At 40.8% G+C, this 18,951-nt stretch overlaps 1 protein-coding gene across 1 annotated transcript; it reads right to left on the bottom strand.

Moving 5' to 3' along the window:
• Positions 1-6,262: 6,262 nt before the first annotated feature.
• IL10RB (interleukin 10 receptor subunit beta) lies at positions 6,263-18,528 on the bottom strand. The gene is made up of 7 exons (XM_031612592.2): positions 18,355-18,528; positions 17,142-17,265; positions 15,670-15,836; positions 13,681-13,847; positions 11,922-12,072; positions 10,375-10,532; positions 6,263-8,802 (listed from the first exon to the last, which is right to left on the bottom strand). The coding sequence occupies exons 1-7, from the start codon at positions 18,401-18,403 to the stop codon at positions 8,590-8,592; spliced, it is 1,029 nt and encodes a 342-aa protein (XP_031468452.2). The 5' UTR covers positions 18,404-18,528; the 3' UTR covers positions 6,263-8,589.
• Between the last annotated feature and the right edge of the window lie 423 nt (positions 18,529-18,951).

Raw genomic sequence — 18,951 nt, 5'->3', positions numbered from 1 at the left:
ATGTCCTCTCCATTGTACGTGCTTTAAGCATTAAATTATTTGTCGCTTAAGGAGATGACAATGCTTTCAGCCAGACCTGTGGATAAAAGTGTTCCTAGTTGTTCTTGATACATTTTCTGCTATGGGATGCTACATATACTCAGAGCATGCCTAATAAGCCTAAGCTTCCAATGCCATGGAAGAAACCATCCTACAGTCATGAAGTGACTTGAATTGCAAGGGAGCTCAAAACCCACCCACCCCATCCCCTGCCCTGGTCAGGGCTGCCCCCCACCAGCTCAGGCTGCCCAGGGCCCCATCCAACCTGTCCTTGAGCACCTCCAGGAATGGGGCACCACAGCTTCTCTGGGCAGCTGTGCCAGCTGTGCATAAATGTAGCTTTGTTCTGTTTGGCCTGTAGCTTTTAAGAAATACTTAAGGATTGCTAAAGGGTAAGATACAAAAATCTTTGCTTTTCCAACTGGTGAACAACCAGTAACCACAATGCCATTTTTGTTTGTACATCTGCCTCTACTGCTGTTATTTAACTGACATTAAGAATTCTTCTTTTTTAAAACTACAGTACAAGTCCTCTTAAATGCAGATTTGAACAATGGGGACCAAGAAACATTAGTAGGCATCCTTCTGATCGACAACTGAAGACAGAAACCAGTGAAACAATTTGAGAAGAAGTATGTGCCAGCGTAGTGCCACCTGGAAGATGGTCATTGATTATACTGCAAAGAGATGCTTGTATCTCAGTCATATTCCAAGTGTTCCCAAAAAGGTGAATAAAAGTGAGATACTGTGAAATCAGTATTGTCAGAAACATCAGTACTAGATTAATACTAAAAAGTCAGTGCTATTTTTTTCTAATTGTGCATATGAAATCCAGATGCTATTGATCCCTGTAAATCACAGAATCATAGAATCAAAGAATCATAGAATGGCTTGAGTTGGAAGGGCCCTTGAAGACCATTCAGTTCCAACTGCCTGCCGTGGGCAAGGTTGCCATCCACTAGGTAATTGAATTATTGTATAGCATTAGCCAGATCAAGGATGTAAAATCTGCAAACCTGTACTATCAAAAAGATTGATAATTAAGAGGAGGCTGATACAATTATAGTGAGGATTTATAAGATGTTGTGAATAACCATGTTGTTTGAAGCACGCAGTGTCTAATGCCATCTGGTGTGCTACAAGGACAATTTCTTGAAAGAATTGTAGAGTTGTTAAGCAATCAGCGTATGCTTAATTTCAAGTTTCTACTATTAATTTATTTTGATCGATAAATATGCAATGCAACAAACATATAATGCAGAAGTGTATTTATTGTGTAGCAGAACTGAGTGATCAACAGAATTGTTAGGCTATTAAGTACCACTCAGTAGGAGCCATCACGGCCATCATCTGGCATAATGAACAGGTAATCAGTGAGGAGAAAGTGTTGTAATGAAAATAACCGAGTAGGACATGATCTATCAAATATCATCAGCTTCACCACAACTTCCTGTGTAATTTTGTGTAAACAGGTGTTCTTTCCAACAAGGGCTACTTATCCTTTTCGTGTAGCTGAAGAAGAAATCAGTGGAAGATGGCTACTCTCTGATGGGGTCAGACTGAGCCTGTACCAGACAGCTCCACCCTGTCACGAGGTGGATGTTGCTGCATATAAATAGCAGTCTTGACCACAGGGGTTGCTCAACTCCTTCCCAGGAGTGCTGATTTTGCTGCATGAGTACAGATCATTTGTACAGCGTGGGCACACGAAGTTCAGTGTTTAGTGAAAGTGCCATCTTTTGTGACATACATGCACTTACGGAAAGAGTTATACAGACACCTCTACTTTTCTTTTGTGCCTGTCGCCTGTTGCTGTGCAGATATAAGCAATGCCTGCAGGCAGCTGCTGTCAGAATGTTTCATGCAGCTTCTTGCAGCTTCCTGCACACCCAAACACTCTTGAAACCAACGTAAGCAGCAGGCTATGGGCTCTGGTGGTTGATGAGAAGGCGGCTTTGGACAAAAGAACACTTTGGTGGCTGAGAGAATGTGACTGCCAGCTCTTGGCTAGCACAGTCACAAAGTGCTAATGCTAACAGATATATTTAGTACCTTTTTTCTTTTTTCAGTCTTGAAGGAAATCTGTGCCCTTTGAAGTTATGAGACGGCTGCAAGAATTATGCAAGATGTATTCTTGCAGGATGTAGAGCATTCTGGTACTAAAATGATGAGGCTGGTTAAAAGCATCCATAAAGCAGAGCTATTTAGGTCTGCTCAGCTGTGGAAGCCTTACCAGAAAAGAAAAAACATTTCCTTCTGCAATCAACAGTGGGCAACTACTGAGATAAGTGACAGGTTATGATCTAGCCTGTAGGAGATAAGTGCATGGATATCATGTTTCACATATTAAAAAATAATATATTGTTTGCAGGTCATTTCTGACCTTGACCCAGATTTATCATTTTTACTATTTGTTATCTTGTGTGAAGACGGTTTATAGGAAACCATTTTTATAGCACCTTACTTATATCAGTCACATTTCACAGTAACCACCTTGTAGTCAAAGATCATAAAATGAATTACAGCAAGCTCACTAGTTTCTTACTGTTGGAAATATTCAGTAACCTAAAATAAAAGCCACAACAGTTTATGTTCTGGTAAGTTTGAATGCAACTTTCTCACAGGTGACACAGAAAAAAGAAAGAGAAACTGGTGTTGATAAAATCTGTTCTATGAGAAGCTCTATCTCCAATACACAGGCAGCCAAACAGCAGGGAAGATAATGTGTGCTCCTGTGGACGTGAATGTCAGTCCTAAAACACATGTGCTATGGAGGAAACCAAGCCAGGCAGGCTCCACTGAATTTATTTCTGTTGGCTGACAGGCAAAGGACAAATCATTCCCTTGTTTCTTCTCATGTCAATTCTGGAACAGGATAAAAGAAGAAAATGCAGCATTTCATTTTGCTCGAAAAGTGTAGAAACATGAGATCAGGAAATAAGGACTTAAGAAGCCAGCTGCATGTTGTAGAGCCCTGAGGGCAGGATCTTTTGTATCTATCCCTTTCTCAATGGACTTTTGCTTTTAGAGTCAGGTTTTCTGTCACTTCTCAGGCAGTATCTCCCATACTTTTTCTGTTCTCATCATTAGAAATCTTTTCCTCATATCTGTCTTGTTTCAGTCTTGTAACTGCTTTCATGTCTGTCATGGACATAGAGGTGAGATTATTCATTTCCTGTTTTCAAAAGCCTCACATACTTAAAGACTGTCATGTCAGCATTAGTCTTTTTTTTTTGTCAGACCACATTGTGCTGGCTCTTTTCACTAACCTTCACAGAGCTTTTTGTCCTCCTCCTGATTTTTCCCGGCTCTGGATATAGCTCTCTAGCTCTTACTGCTAGATAGTGGGGAAGATTGTTTCACACATTACGTGTACTATTCTGTGGTCTGTACATTCTCTGCGGCATTTGCCTCTTTCACAACAGTGCATTGTTGACTCATTTGTAGTCTGACCCAACATAAACTCTGTTTTCATCTTCTTCCATCTAAACTAATTTTCCTAGTCTGTGACGGCATCTTGTAAAACATGGAAAATCTTACTGAAGTCAGAATACGACCAACTGCTTCTGTCTTGTGCAGAAGTTTGCTGATGCTCACTGACAGGAATTAAATCATTTCCTTTTTGGTAGTGCATTGATATTCTGCAACTGAATGTTAGTTTCTCTACATCATTTTGAAAGCTAAAAACTATGAGTGAAGTACACACTCAAAAAGCCTGCCTGCTCCCTTCCCAGCACAGTGCTTGCACATTTGGGCCCTATTTCTACATTTCTTGAAGAAAGTGCAGTTGGAGTGCTGTGCTTGCATTAAACCCTTCATCACCCCCCATAAAAGTAGACTTTTTACTCCCTTCCAGACAGTGGTATGAATTATAGCAAGGCTATCGTTAAGAGGTTTTTCACGAGTGAACTTTTCACAAGTTCTATCTACATGATGCAAGTTCTTCCATCGTGTTACCAGCAACTTGCTTTTAGACTTTGCTGTCATTGAGATCTGGGTGTTTCACATCAGGAAAAGCTATATAAAAGCAGTTCAAACTTTCCAACATATTTCCATATCCCTTCACACTCATGAAGTTGCAGAAAGACTCTTATGTTCAGCTCTTGCCCTTCTCTTCTGACCCTCCTCACACACTGAGATCTACAAGGAGGTTGGTTTTGGGGCAGGTATAATTTTGTGTATCAAAACTGCTGAATATCTTAAGTGCATGAGAAAGCTCACATAAATAAAAACACAGATATCTGGTCGGAAGAGTGCATTAGGTTTTGTAAGGCAGAGGGGTCATGATTTGCAGCAACCAGCCTCCAGAATGTGAGAAGTCTGCTGTCAACCTGTTATTTTTTACAGTCTTTGAAGACCTACCAAGCATCTTCACAACACCTAGCCATAATAAATCCTCAACTTTCTTCTTTACAGATAATATTTCATAATGATCAACAAGTTGTGCTTGATTGGGATGAGATTCAGAGCCTCTTTGTAGCAACAGTTACATCAGCATGTCTGAAAATGTAATCCATGTGCAGAGCTCCAGGTGTGATTTACATGGTGTTGGTCTGTTATGTATGTTGGTAGCTATGTTAGCCAAACAGGTCTGTAAAGAAAGTCCATGTTTGGAGGACCAGCTGTCTGGTTTTAAAAAGTGCAGTGTAAACAAGAGGTGCTAGAAGAAAGGAGTAGAAATGAGAGATGATATATGAGTTACACAATGTCTGTCAATAGGAAGATGGAAGAGCTGAGATGTTAAATATTCTTTGGTCTGGTGCTTTTGCCAGCGTGTAGTCCTAGCACCAGTGAATGCACATCAATGCTGCTGGAGTCAGGGTTTCCTCTGTAAGGCTTCCCCAATGTTATCTCATTTTTCTTTTTGATATCATTATCTTTCTGTACCTCCAGCCTTTTACAGTAATTACTTGAAAGCATAGGTATTAACTCAAGGGAATACAAGGGAAAAATTGGAAAAGATTCTGTATTAGGAGTACAATGAGTAACTTCCAGTATATTGACACACCTTGGTTGTTTTCTCAGAGTGCTTTCTGTACAAGCTGTACAAGAAATAGCTATTTTCACCTTTCTATCTCATGATAGTGCAATATCAAGGGAAGGAGCCTTGGTTTGCACAGATACTCCATACCACTTACTCAATAATATGATTAACAGTAAACTAAAAATGCTTAGTAACATAATTTCCCATACCGCCTCAGAAAAAAACGATTAACTTATTACCACAAATTCTTGTACTTTATTTCTTGTTTAGAGGCTATTTAAAAGCTTTTCCTGGTGGATGTAGAGTTAAAGCTTCTGAAAGCCCTGTATTTTTCAGCTGGAGTCTCTCTGGCCAGGCAGCACATGTGAATTTGCACTCTCCAGCCAGCCTGCCTTTGCTGGTGCCTAAGGAACCTGCATGGGGAGAAGGTGCTGAAGCTACCAAACACAGAGAAAGAAAGTGAGCAATGGGTGATCTCATCCCTCATCCCTTGCTTGGTCTGGGTTGGGTTCTGCTGTTCCCTTTTTCCTTGTTGCTCTCTTCTGTGATCAGTCTTGTTTACCACAAGCTCTCCTTTTGTTTTCCCCACTTCTCCATTCCTTAGTCATCCTTCTCTCCCTATTTTTTTTAATTATTTCCCTTTCTCCAAAGTAGTCTGTTCTACTTTGTCAAAATCCTGGCAGATTTAATAGCGAGCTCCTTACCTTGCAGTTTAAATCATAAACACCTAAATTAGAAGTGCAGTTGTTTTATTGTTTTGCTTTCATCATACTCACCACAAGCTAAGCTCATTTAGACTGCTGGTCTCTGAAGAGGCACTGAGGGCTCTTCTACAGAAGGATCTCAAGCTATTGCCTTCCAAAGGTGCTACTGATCTGGTGGAACTTGAGGGTTGGTTTTGTGAGACAAGGCCCAGAGCTTCTAGATATATCACCCCTTGTCACTTTGTCCTTTAGTCTAATTGTGACTGGGCCTTAGCTGGAACAGCCTGCCATCCCCCAGAAAAGCTGCTTAGGAAAGTGTGAGTGAAAGCTGGAGGCATGAATGGCTTAGCTTGGCTTTAGCCAGGATAATTTTAAATGAGGTGAACAGACACATCAGAGGTGAGAAGTCAGAAGTAAAAAAATGAGCTGGGCTTTCCCTTTTTGTAGTGCTGTGAATTCTTCACATCCTAGTTGCACAGCTCTGTATTCATCCTTTATATTGTGTGGCTGAAATTTAAGAAAAATGTCCTTTGAATTACGCAAAAAAGAATATGGTTTGCCCCAACAGGTTCCTTAACCTGTTATCTGTGTTATCTGCTGGAGTTGCACTTGTGAACACTCCACCTTTATCACAGGTGAATTCTCAATGAATGCTGTGTGTGGGAGCTGTGGAGTACAAATCATCACAGTGTTTTTAGCCATAAACCCTGGTATGGTGTCAGAAGAGTCAAATTTAGCAAAGAAACTAGAAGTCATCCAAGGACTTTCTGGAAACCCCCATGAACCGCAGAGATGTAGAGTTGAGGAATTCATTCCTATTGCATGCTAACCAAGGCGCAGCTGGACTATGAATATACTTTTCATTTTGGAGTCAATCACATAAAGGATTTTGATGGTGACACAGACAGTGAGTGAAAGACAGCCCCATGGGAACTTACAGCAGCTGTTTCTTTGACGACAGCATGTTCCATATCAAAGCAAAGTTAACCAAGGTTATCAAGACAAATGCTTCCTTTCCCCGCTTTGAATTCGTTGAAAGAGGAACAATCCCTCTCCTCTCCTTGTGATACAACAACAACTGTGTCAGCAGAGACACAAGGGGAAACACTTCCTCTTTTTAAATGGGGAAAGCCAAACTCTCATGATTTCAGAGACAATGTTCTTGAACAGATTCTTGCTGCCCTAATCGAAAGAGACTGTATTTCCAAATAGCCAAGGTTTTTATTTTTAAATTGGGCCAATTTCGCCAATGAATCTGTGATCAAGAGGCAGAACACAGCACCTTATCTGTGCCCTCATCATAATTGACTGTTTTCAGCCATTTCTGATAGACAAGAACTTCATATTCTTCCATGAAAATCAGCAGGCAGAGAGAGAAAGGGCCTTCCCTAACAGTCTGAGCAAAGGACAGGGAAATATCAGCCTTCTTCTGACGTCAGCTGGCCAGCCCACTGCTGGCATATGGCTTGGTCATAAGAGCTATGCTATGTCATTTTTGCTCTTGAGAAAGCTGGAAAGAACCCAACCAAAAACGTACAGAAGTTGAAGAAGCTGCTAATATGGAAGGAGGAATAGGGAACACAGCTGCATTTTTATGGTGGGAGGCATGCCAAGTATGCCACACAAAATGTCTGAAAAAACATAGCAAAAATGCTTTCTTACATTTCCATATCCCAAATGGTTCATTAAAACAAAAGATGATGGAAATTAGAAAGTACAGGAAAAGCTCATCCAAACTGCATGTAACTACCCTGTACAAAGAATCAGCGCCTGTTCTCATGGTTCTTTCTGCAACAGTTCCTGCAATGCATGCTAACAAACCTCAATACTGTAACCCCAAATGTTGTCATTTCCACATTAAGTTACACAATTTCATTTGTAACAAGTCACTTCTGCTGGCTGCATTTTTCACTGAGTGCAGTAATACATATACAAAAAAAAAAATTGCATCACTCAAAGGGTTAGAGCACAGTGCAAGGGTCACGCTTGATGACAGTGGTGTGGACATAACCTTGGCACACATGAACAGGTCTATAAACCTCATGTAGCATTATGTAGCATGTCACAACCAACTGGTTTTAATTTTTATTTTTATTTTTTAAACTGAGAATATGTATCAGTAGGTAAATAAAATGAACTTTTAAATCTCTCTTTAACTGCAAAGTTTTCCATAGAGTTCAGTCGATTCCGGATGAGGTAGGCATACCATGGAAACTGCAGGGCAGAAGCTCAGGGGACTGAGCAACACCTGATCACGGTGGACTGCCTGATGGTGCAGTGCTATGTTCCTGTTTTCCTTAGCAAGGATGAATAAGACCTTGCAATGGAAATCACACTCAATTTTAATGTTTGGTTTATTATGATGGTACATAACTCAGTGTAAATAACTCCAGGGCTCCGCATTAGATTAAAAAAAAAGAATAAAAACAATAAGAAGATTATGTTGCTATGCATATCTTAAATATACACACTTTCTCATTATAAAAATAAGTCTGGTTGGCTCTTTCTTTGCAAAATGTAATCTTGCTGTAAAAACCTTATACAGCATGCCACTGTGACTAGCTGTGCAATAAATAGTTCATCCAAGTTAAATTAGCTAGTATCACATTTCTGGTATTTGCTTTTTAAATTAATGGCATAGTATAGCCAGAATATTGCTACAACTTACCAGTGAGCCACTAAAAACAGTGGCAAAAAATTATGTATTATTTACTTTCACAGCCATCAGCAAGTGTCTTGGACTTTAAAAAACAATAAGTCTGTTCTCAGAGTTTCAAGTATGAATTTTCCTAAGAATGCAGCAATAAGAGAAACTTAACAACCTTTGCTTTTCTTTCAACCTGACTGAAGTGTGAGGAGTGTTTAGTCCCTTTCCAAAGGTGATAGTATTTCTGAATCAGAAACTTCTTGTTTGGAGTCCTGATGGTACTCTGTTGTTTCCGTGGTCTCTTCCACAGTCTCATCACTTTGACTTTTAGGTTCTTCTGAAATGACAGTGAGCCAATCATGACAATGATGCTCTTCTTGTGGAACTGGAGAAATAAACTGCGAACCACTAGGAGGCTTGCTCAAAAACTGTGAAGAAAAGAGGAAATGAGAGGTAAGCTGCACCAGCCATCCCATCCTGCTTGCTTAGAAATATGTTTTATATTGTTTTCCACACAAGCTGGCTTTCTTAGTCCTTAGAAGTCCTTTAGAGTGCTGACAGTAGAGCAACCTCTTTCCCCCTCGCAAGCCAGAAGTGCCTTTATTTGTAAGAACTAACCCCATGGCATGCAACTTCTATGAAACATAAACTTACTTTCTTTATAAAAACCAACCTCTTAGGTTTTGTCTGGGAAGAAAAACAACAATGACTTGGCTGCAGATGAAGGAGCAGAGAGATTTGTAAAATAGCTTCAAGAGATGCAAATCATCTGAACCGTCTCAGAGAGATGTTAGCTTGATACATGCAATAGTGCTGTTTTAAATGTCAACACAAAACATAACTACTGGATAAAGGATAGGGAGGGAGATCTACAGAGCTATGCCTTCACAGCAGCTGAGCTCCAGGTTCAGCAACTGCTGAGTGCTGAGCATATGCTTAACTTACAGTACAAGGTGATTGCTAGGCCTGCTACAAAGCTTTGGAGTGCTAAATCCTGAAGGAGGCAAAATGGAAGGCTGAAGAAATACTTCAGGAAATTTAGAGCAGTATAAGTTTGCAACTTTAGCACATATAACATTTTGCATAACCTTGTTCCTTAGAGATTCTGATATAGCATAACTGATTTAAAGCTGCTGCATTGGTAACAAGGTCATTGCCATATCCTGAGTTTTCAGATTTCACTAAATTCTTTGCTTAAGTTGAGTTTTAGTATATTTGTGTAATAACCATTTCAGAACAGGTGTACAATCTGAGAAGAAAGTGGAGACAGATCTCAGCTGCTCCCATATTAAAAGAGGAACCATGGGTTATAACACCTGCTATTCTCTGACTTCAAAATGCAAAACAACATCCAGTTTCTAAGCCATAGAAAGCCTCATATTACAGATTATGTAATTGCTTTAGGAATAAAAGTCTATGCCAAATTTTTTAATTGTTCAACTTCTAAGTATTTTGGACTATTCTGTTGCAGAGCAATTCAGAATTACAGCATTTTAAAGTTTATTTTACACCAGTATTCTTCGAAAGGAAGTCTGATTTCAACACTGTGCTTATATCTATGCAGAACTTGATGAAGAAAATGAGGTAAAATTAATGCAAAATTTATAACCTTGAAGTGTCTGAAACTAAACATTAAATGAACCAATTTCCACCACCATGCTCCTGCTGAAAAGTACCTTCTTTTGTCAGCTTTCCCCAGAGTTCACAACTTCATCACTTACGCTTAGTTGAATAAATTGTCTGTAGTTCATGTATGGCAGAAGAGCAAGAGCTACCATACACAATAGATATATAGTAGCAGACAACAGAATGAGTTCTTCGGAGCACCTACCAATAACCAGCACTGTCCTTTATCATCTACAAGCCTCCCAGATGGCTGACAACCAGGAGCAAAGGAAGAATGCAAAATAAAATGAAAAGGTTTGGCTGCAGAGAAGCTTTGAGAAGCAGAGAGTTGTACCGAAAAGGCTGATTTTAATTGTGTTAGGGAGGGAACAAACCTCTTTCAAGTGCTGTGGGAAAATATATGAAGGGCAGAAAACATGCTTAGTGAGTCGGTACAGATACCAAAAGGAAATGAAACAAATAGGAACAGATATTATAACAGCCAGCATTGATCCTAGAAGAACAATCACAACTATCCACACAGGAGTTACACCTGCAAAGATACAAAGAAAAATACATTAAAACTGCAATTACGAATTCTATACATGCTCGTCAAATAATCATTTTCCCAATGGAATTATAAAAAAACAACCTGTATTAATAGGCTGAGAAGGTTCTCAATAAAGTGCATATAAAAACTATTAGATTTAGAAATTTACAGTTACACTGCTACATGATTCTGCATACAACACTAAGCAAACGATGAATGTAATCATCCATGGGATAATATGTAAAAAGAAAGCTCTTGTATACATTTTTTGGTATTCTTGGGGTGTAAGAGTTGATACATGATACTGCCAGAGCACAGGGTTTCATTTTTATCTTAAGGATATGTGTAACAATGGCAGCAAAGACACAGGACAAAAGTCTGTAGGCTTCCAAAATACTGAGACTTTGAGAAAATTTGTGTCCATTTATGGATTTCACAACAGGTGATGGGAACAACGTAGCCATGCAACACTGAAAATATTTTACATCATGATTGCTAAGTGCTGCTTTAGCCACAGATGAACAAGCAACACCACCATCTAAACCCATCTGCAATTCAACTGCAGTGCATGCAGATAACATACAGGTAGGAAAAATATTTAGGACGTTTGTAAGAGTAACAGGTTAGCTTCCCAAAGATGGCTTCCTCTCCTCATTAACTTGTGTCTCTGACTGAAGAGAAGGTTTAAGTTACCTGAAGTACACATTATGTCTATGAAAAAGACATTGTGTAGTGTTCCATCCTCTCTTTTTAACTGATCTTTTATCCTAAATCTCCCTGCTGAGATGGCAGGGTCCAACGATACAGATTGCTGGACTCCTTGGCAGCAGCCAAGGTGGCACAGCTGGAAATGAATGTGTTTTTGGTGCCTAACTGCCTTAAACATGAAAAGCAATTTGTTTTTATCATCAATTAACAACTACTGTGCTTTACACAGCAAAAAGCACCGTGGCCTCATGACAGACATTGGCCACAGCATCACAGATGGAGCAGACTGCAATTTGGAGTCCAATTCCTTTCTCAGATATATGGAACAAAAGCTTTTGTACAACAGTGAGTACAGCTAACAGTAACTGGAATTCAGAAACATAACGGTGATCAGTGAGGAGCCTGTACTTCATTTAACTCTTATTTTCAAAGTCTGAGCAATGCAGAGGTCTCTGCAGTGAAGTGATTGTGATCAAAGCCATACTGGTTGTAGCTTTCAGTTCGTTTCTAACCCCTCAGTTCCAAAGGTGCACGTGTCACCAAATAATACTAAAAAAATACTAAACTAATCAATGCATCAGCTTTTGGAAGGCTTACACATTCCACGGATTTTCACTTTGGATGCCTTTGTACATTTCCTAATTGAACACCATGTTTATAACATTCTGATGCTCCAGATCTTACCGTTATGGGTGGTCTGCTTACAAAGCTCTTGACTCAGTTCTCCTGTTTTGTTCCACTCAGGAATAACCCCTTGCACTTGAATACAGTATATTGTCCACGGCTCCAACTGAGATAATATTTCAGAGTTATGCTTAGTATCTATGTGAATTACCTAATAAAAGAGAAGGATACAAAATAAATGCAAAGCAGGAATCCAGTGAATGTACAAAGTAATTTAAATGGCAGTAGGACAAATCCTAGCAGTTACAGCTGCAATGTGAATCAGGCTTCTAAAGGCAGAATGAAACGCCTTACCAGTGTCAAATAACTGGTAACTCACACTGATTTCATCTCTGGTTGGAGTGGGAGATCACTCACACCACTGCCTTTGTCTGCCTCTAGCTGCATTAGTGAAGCTGTGGTTTAAAGAGCCCTACAGAGACGTGATTAATGGGATGCTTGCAGAGAGAAAGAATGCCAGATGAGATCACCTGAGAATGCTGTTACAGACAAGCATCACTTAGTTCCAGAGCCAGTATGATGGAAGCTCTAGACAAAACTTAAAAGACAGAGAAATAAAAAGGATTGTTGAAGTATTAGATGATAGACAATGATGCAATTTGCTCTTTACAGGTTTGGTTACGTTTCTTTAGTTACCTATACGGTCCCTGCAAAATATAGGAACTCCTATGACTTGGCTCATCATGTAATAAAAACAGACTCTTAGGGCTGAGAAGACTTTCTAGTAAGTATTCAAGATTTTGAGCAAGCCTCCACTTCAGAAGAACAGCTTATGAAATTACGCAGTCTGTCCTTTTGCCTCTTTGATCCTGATAGAAATTTCTCAGACCGAACACTGAAGTGTTACAAGCACAGATTCTAACCGAAGTTCCCACTTTCTTTGGTAAATCGTCTAAGTTTGTGGCCCATATGCAAAACCACCTTTGTTTCTTGTAATTGGAGAACTGAAAAGCATGTATTGTTTGGGAACTAATGATCCTTAATTTTCTGGGATTGAATGCCAAGGAGTTTTGCAGAGTAACAAACACATTAGAATTATATGTAATGGAGTCCTACTAGATGAGAATTGTAGTGACGTACCAAGCCCTTCCAGTAAAGTGCTTCCTTCTTTTCCTGTAAGGGAATTTATGACCCTAAATAATTAATAAATCATTTATGATCTTTAACCAGGTGTTCTCTAAGGAGAGGTCTTTCGAGTTGAGTGACACATCTGCCTGAGGAAAAGGCTGTCCTTCAAAAAAAGCAGGCAAATAGGAAGTGATGAGATAAAAAGATGATCACAGGAACAGAAAGCCCCAGACATGGTGTTACTGAAAACTCAGTGTTCCACAAGGAGCACAAATACTAGAACGACATGAGATTTGAATCTAAGTCAGCTTATCACCACTGGATAGATAGCACTGATGTCACAGCTTCTAAGTTTACCCTTGCCTGTGTGTGTGAAATATACAGACTTGGTGGGAAGACTGCAGCACAAATCAAAGCATCACTTCCTGAGGGAATAAAGTCTTATAACGGAGCAGTTATTTCTAATTAAAGAAGGAGCAAATCATCTCTGCGCCACTGTTTAGCTACACAACTATCTGCCACTTTGCTCTGAATACCAGTTGTACTAACTAGGCTTTATTCACTAATTAGTAGTGATATAGTTTTATTCCAATACTGTTATTTTGTTGAAACTTCGTATCAACACAGCATTTTACCATGAAAACCCTATACCAAAGTCACGGAGTCACAACATCCTGGAGGCAGAAATTACCTTTTTATTGCTGCCTTTCTTCCAGTACAGTATTCGGTAATTCCAAGAGCCGTAATATTGCTTAAGAGACCACTTGTCATGCTCATGGTCAGCAGCCGGGCCTGTGAAGTCCACGTGCAAAGTCCCTGACTCAGACTTCACATTCACAATGGGTGGCCCAATGATCGCTATAGGGAAGAGACGAAAGAGCACAATTCAGTTTTATGTTGTTTTCATTTTGAATTTTTACATAAACTGTGATAATTCATGCTTTAAATCTTTTTATGCATTAGAAAAAAGTAATTTTCTGTCCTGAGTCAGGCATAAATAAACCCTTCCTTAATAGAAAGCCTCTTCAAAGAGATTTGTTTTTGCAGTTAACATATTTAATTCACTCAGTTCTCTTTTTCCAGCTGTGGGCACCCTTGGGGAGGAAGGACTATTTCCATGGGTTATTGCTCACTTCTCCTCTTAAGATGCACTGTTGCAACATCTGTTATCTGAGGAGACCTTCCAGTGAAGCATTTCAATGTTTTTTTCACTGTGATTGTTTTGACAAACTGAAACATTTTTATTACTTCTGTGCGTCTGGATTGAGCTCCTTGGGTTAAATACTGTATTTCTGTGTTTTGAAAATGTCTTTATCAAGTTTTTCTGCCATCACCTAATTTCATGAGTAGCTTAGTTGTCAACAGCATTATGTGCTGTGAGCCTCTATTAAAGCCTTCTCTAATTTACATTTGCCATACATGTCCAACCTGCTAGTTTTATGGGGTGTTTTTGTTGCCCCCTTAGTTTTATGCTTATATAGAAATGTATGTATACATATTTATAAAAAGAAGTTTTGTTACTTCTATACATTATCTATATTACATATTTTATGTGCGGCCCACGACAATTGCTGTTCACTCAGTGCAAACCAGGCAAGATAAAAGGTTGGACACCCACATTACTTTGCAACGTTGTATTTTGTTTACTGTGCTATGTTCCAGCACTTCTGTTCTGGGCAGATTAAGTTACATCAACATTATGCTTTTGGAGAGATAACTAAAAGAAATGTTTAGAAAAACAAAGCTGTAAGATTCTCTGAAATCCAAAGAAGAGAATGCTGAAATTAAGCAAATGAAGACTGAGCAAGAAAAAAAGGATTTTAAGACATATTTCTCAAACGTGAGATTTGGTATTAAGAGCTGTGAAGAAAAAAATGTCTTGGGTAACATTAATTACATGGTCTAAAACAAGTTGATTTTGCTTATGAGCAGAGGAAGAATGTAAGAAATAAAAGGTTCTCACTGGTAAAACCCACTCCCTCATTCCAGTGCTCAGATTCATAATTACAGTTGGACTAGGTGACAGTTCTTTACAGAGGGAATGGTGAGGTGCTGGCACAGGCTGCCCAGAGAGGCTGTGGATGCTCCATCCCTGGAGGTGTTCAAGGCCAGACTGGATGGGGCCCTGGGCAGCCTGGTCTAGTATTAGATATGGAGGTTGGTGGCCCTGCATGTGGCAGGGGGGTTGGAGATTCATGATCCTTGAGGTCCCTTCCAACCTGGGCCATCCTGTGATTCTGTGATCTTAGAGGTCTTCTTCAACCTTAAATGATTCTATGATTAATATCTGTGCTGTACACAATCATATAAGTCAATATCTCTCACTAAGGGCTGTAAAGTTTCACTAACAGAATGACAGTATTGTACATTTAAGATTATTTCTTGACAAAAAATTAAATTTTTGCTGTGAATGCCCTCTTTTAAAAATGGAATAAAATAAAACCTCCCCCAAAGAGGTTTTGAGTCCCAATACTAATATTCAGGTAAAATAGTGAATCTTCAGCATTTTCTGAGAGCAACTTCCCTCTTCAAAAAATGAAAGTGTTACAACTAACATTTTATTTTTCAACATAACTACATTTAAAATGGATTTCTACACTATAGCTTTTCTTCTGGGGCCAAATTGTACGGTGCATCAACAACAGACAACGTTTTCATGGCAGATTAGAGGAAGGCTTACTGTCAGCCATTGGTTTAAACCTGACGACCGCCCAGTCCGAGTGCTCATCTTCCCACTCCGCCCTGACCCGTAGCACGTAGGTTCCATAAACAGACAGAGAAGAGACGTCACACTCCGTGACATTCAGGTTGGTTGTCACATTGGTAAAGTCCTGCTTAGGGAAATTGCTGTATGGAAGAAGGAGGAAAAAAAAAAAAAAAGTAAATGATGGGTAAACTATAAAATGAACAAAATATCTTTCCTGTCAGCGAACTGGAACAGTGGCACATCTGGTTCTTAATACACCCAGTTATGACTCATGGACAAGGAAAGGTAGATCAAGGTAGATTATTTCTAGTGTATACACACACATTAAGCACTTCATATATACATATATATTCATGACAGACTTAGAGATTAAAATTGAGTCAGAAAATAGAAGCCCTTTTCTTGGCAGTGATTACAAAGATGTGATTCAGCAGACACTAGATATTAAACCAGACTGTAAATATTGGACAATACCTCCGTGTGTGCCTTTGCTGGACCCCTCAGACACAAGTCTAAGAGAGACCTGGGGAAACAGAGCCTGAGAGCTGACTGGGGACTGTTTAATAAAAGATTATGCTGCTAGGGATGAGAGATCAGAGAAGGTCCTAATGTTCAGCAGGATTACAGCTGTCAAACAACAGGTGATGGCTATGCAGGCAGTGAAGAACATACACGCAGCTCGTAAGAGCCAACTTTAAAATGTGTTTCCAGTTCTGAAAAAGTACATATGAAACTGCTTTGGTTTTGGGCACCTCAGTACAGAAAGGACATGGAGGTGCTGGAGAAGGTCCAGAGAAGGGCAACAAGGCTTGTGAAGGGCTTGGAGAATATACCCTACGAGGAGAGACTGAAGGAACTGGGGCTGTTCAGTCTGGGGAAAAGGAGGCTGAGGGGAGACCTTCTTGCTCACTTCCAATATCTGAAAGGTGCTTATAGCAAAAGCAGGGTTGGTCTCTTCTCACTGGTGAGGCAACAGGACAAGGGGAAATGGCCTCAAGTTGTGCTAGGGTAAGTTTAGGTTGGATATCAGGAAACACTTTACAGAAAGGGTTTTAAGCACTAGAATAGGCTCCCCAGGGAGGTGGTTGAGTCACCATCCCTGGGTGTGCTTAAAAACCATTTGGATGTGGTGCTTAGGGACATGATTTAGCGGAGGGTTGTTAGGGTAGTATGGTTAGGTTGTGGTTGGACTTGATGATCTTTAAGGTCTTTTCCAACCTGAGTGATTCTACTCTGTTCTGTTCTGTTCTATTCTATTCTAAATGCACAGAAAAAATGTCAGTCTTGTTATTCAGCTCAGAAGACGAGCATCTCACAAGCTAAAAGAAAAGGAGAGCTACCAATTTCCCTATAGAAATGGAAAGAAATCAAACATGCACAGCTGTAAAATGTGGATTTTAAAAAACAGTATCACCAAAAAAACCCCACAACTCTGCCATACTTACCTTTTGAACTGGACAGTGTAACTTAGATTGCCTTTGTGAACCCTAGGTGGGTCCCATAGTAAAACGCTCCGAAAATTTACTGAATTTATCCTTGCATTTCGGGGCTTGGGCACTATTCCAGACACTGTGGGAGCAATCAACGACAAAACATTTTAGTGTGTGTTCCTCCACTGACTTTTCAGTCACCCATGACATAAACACAACCCTGCCTTCCAATCTCAGCCTTTAAAATGTTTTCTCAAATAGACTTGAGCATGTGCTAGCCACATTCCAACAAGTAATTAACCCCTGATGCCTATCATTAGTCTCAAGATTGCACAACAAAGGCAAATCAGCTGGCATCAATGACTTCCAGTAAGTACTGCCTTCGCGATAACATCACTTCTGAGCAATGACTGCTCCTGCTTACGACTTGCTGCCCATCAAACTGCCCGCACAAGTTTTCAATGAGATTGCCAACACTGTTTCTCAGCAGTGCTCCTCTAGTACTACGGCTAAACATGGATGTGTGGATGAATTTTATTTTATTTTATTTTATTTTTTTCTGAAGGGGAGCACAAACCACAGATTCAGAAGGGTTTGGGTCGGAGAGGACCTGAAAGTCCACTCACCCCAAGCCCTGCTGTGGGCAGGGCTGCCCCCCAGCAGCTCAGGCTGCCCAGGGCCCCCATCCAACCTGGCCTGGAATGAAGAAAAGTCTCTCCGCACAGAACTAAAAGAATGAAACAGAACCCCTACAGATGTCATCACCACATGGATTAGTACTGACATTTAAAATGCTTCGTTCTTCCCTTTTAACAGCCGCCCTTCAGAAAAAGGGAGGTAAACGAGAAGTAGCTTCGAAGACAAGAGATCCATGAAGTATGCCATGCGGATAAAGGCGCTATTGATCGGCATTCTTCATGAGCGATGAGAACAAAACCGAAATTAAGTAAAGGAAGTCCTCAAACAGCACCGGCCGTAGTCCATTACTGCTACGACTTAATCATCTTAAAGCAACCGCTGATACTGAGACGAAATCGAAGAGCACACCTGAGCCTCGTAAACAAGCCTCACCCGACCGCTGCTCCGACACCGCTCCGCAACTCCCCGCCCCCTCGGGTTCCGCGCACCCCGACTCCCCACTCAGGCCGGGTCCCACCGCTGCGCTCTGGCCCGGGGAACGCCGCCGCCGAGCGCCCCGCTGAGGCGCTTCCCCGCCCGCCTCACTCACCGCACAGCAGCAGGCAGCCCCAGAGGGCGCCCCGCAGGGCGGCTGCCATGGCGGCTCCCTCCCTCCGTCAGCCGCCGCCTCACGGAGCCGGGCGCTGCCCCAGCAGCGGGGCTGCCCCGCAGCCCTTCCGCACTGCCGCGGCCCGGCGGGGCGGGGCGGCCTGGGGAAGGAGGAACCGCAGTCCGCAGGGAAATTCCCTCTCAGAGCGGCACCGGCGCTCGAGTTGAAACGCGAGCAGCACCTGACCTTCCCCTGTTGTCGCTCTGTGGAGGGGCCAAGTTGGATGCGTAAATCTGCAAATAGCTCACTTGGCAAGATCCGAGCTGGCAAGTAATTGTACCTGCTTAAGTCTGACCTGAAGAAGTAAATACACGATATATTTTAGTAGCACATTTTTAGAAATATAGCTGTTGGGTTGTTGTATTATGTGATTAGCTTGCAAACCTTTTTGTAATGTTGCATTATGGACTGGGAAGCATGTTGTAAGGCTATTCTGTTTTAACAAGAGAATTTCAGCAAAAGAAACGCAGCAATGAAAAGACACAAGTAGGCTATCAAGCATCAAGAGGAGTCAGGGCCTCCACACAAGGCCAAACT

The sequence above is a fragment of the Phasianus colchicus genome, chromosome 1, assembly GCF_987193195.1.
Source record: "Phasianus colchicus chromosome 1, bPhaCol1.hap1.1, whole genome shotgun sequence".
In the NCBI taxonomy this organism is placed as follows: Eukaryota; Metazoa; Chordata; class Aves; order Galliformes; family Phasianidae; genus Phasianus; species Phasianus colchicus.
The sequence above is the reverse complement of the archived record's forward strand: the minus strand, read 5'-3'. Positions and strand labels throughout refer to the sequence as shown.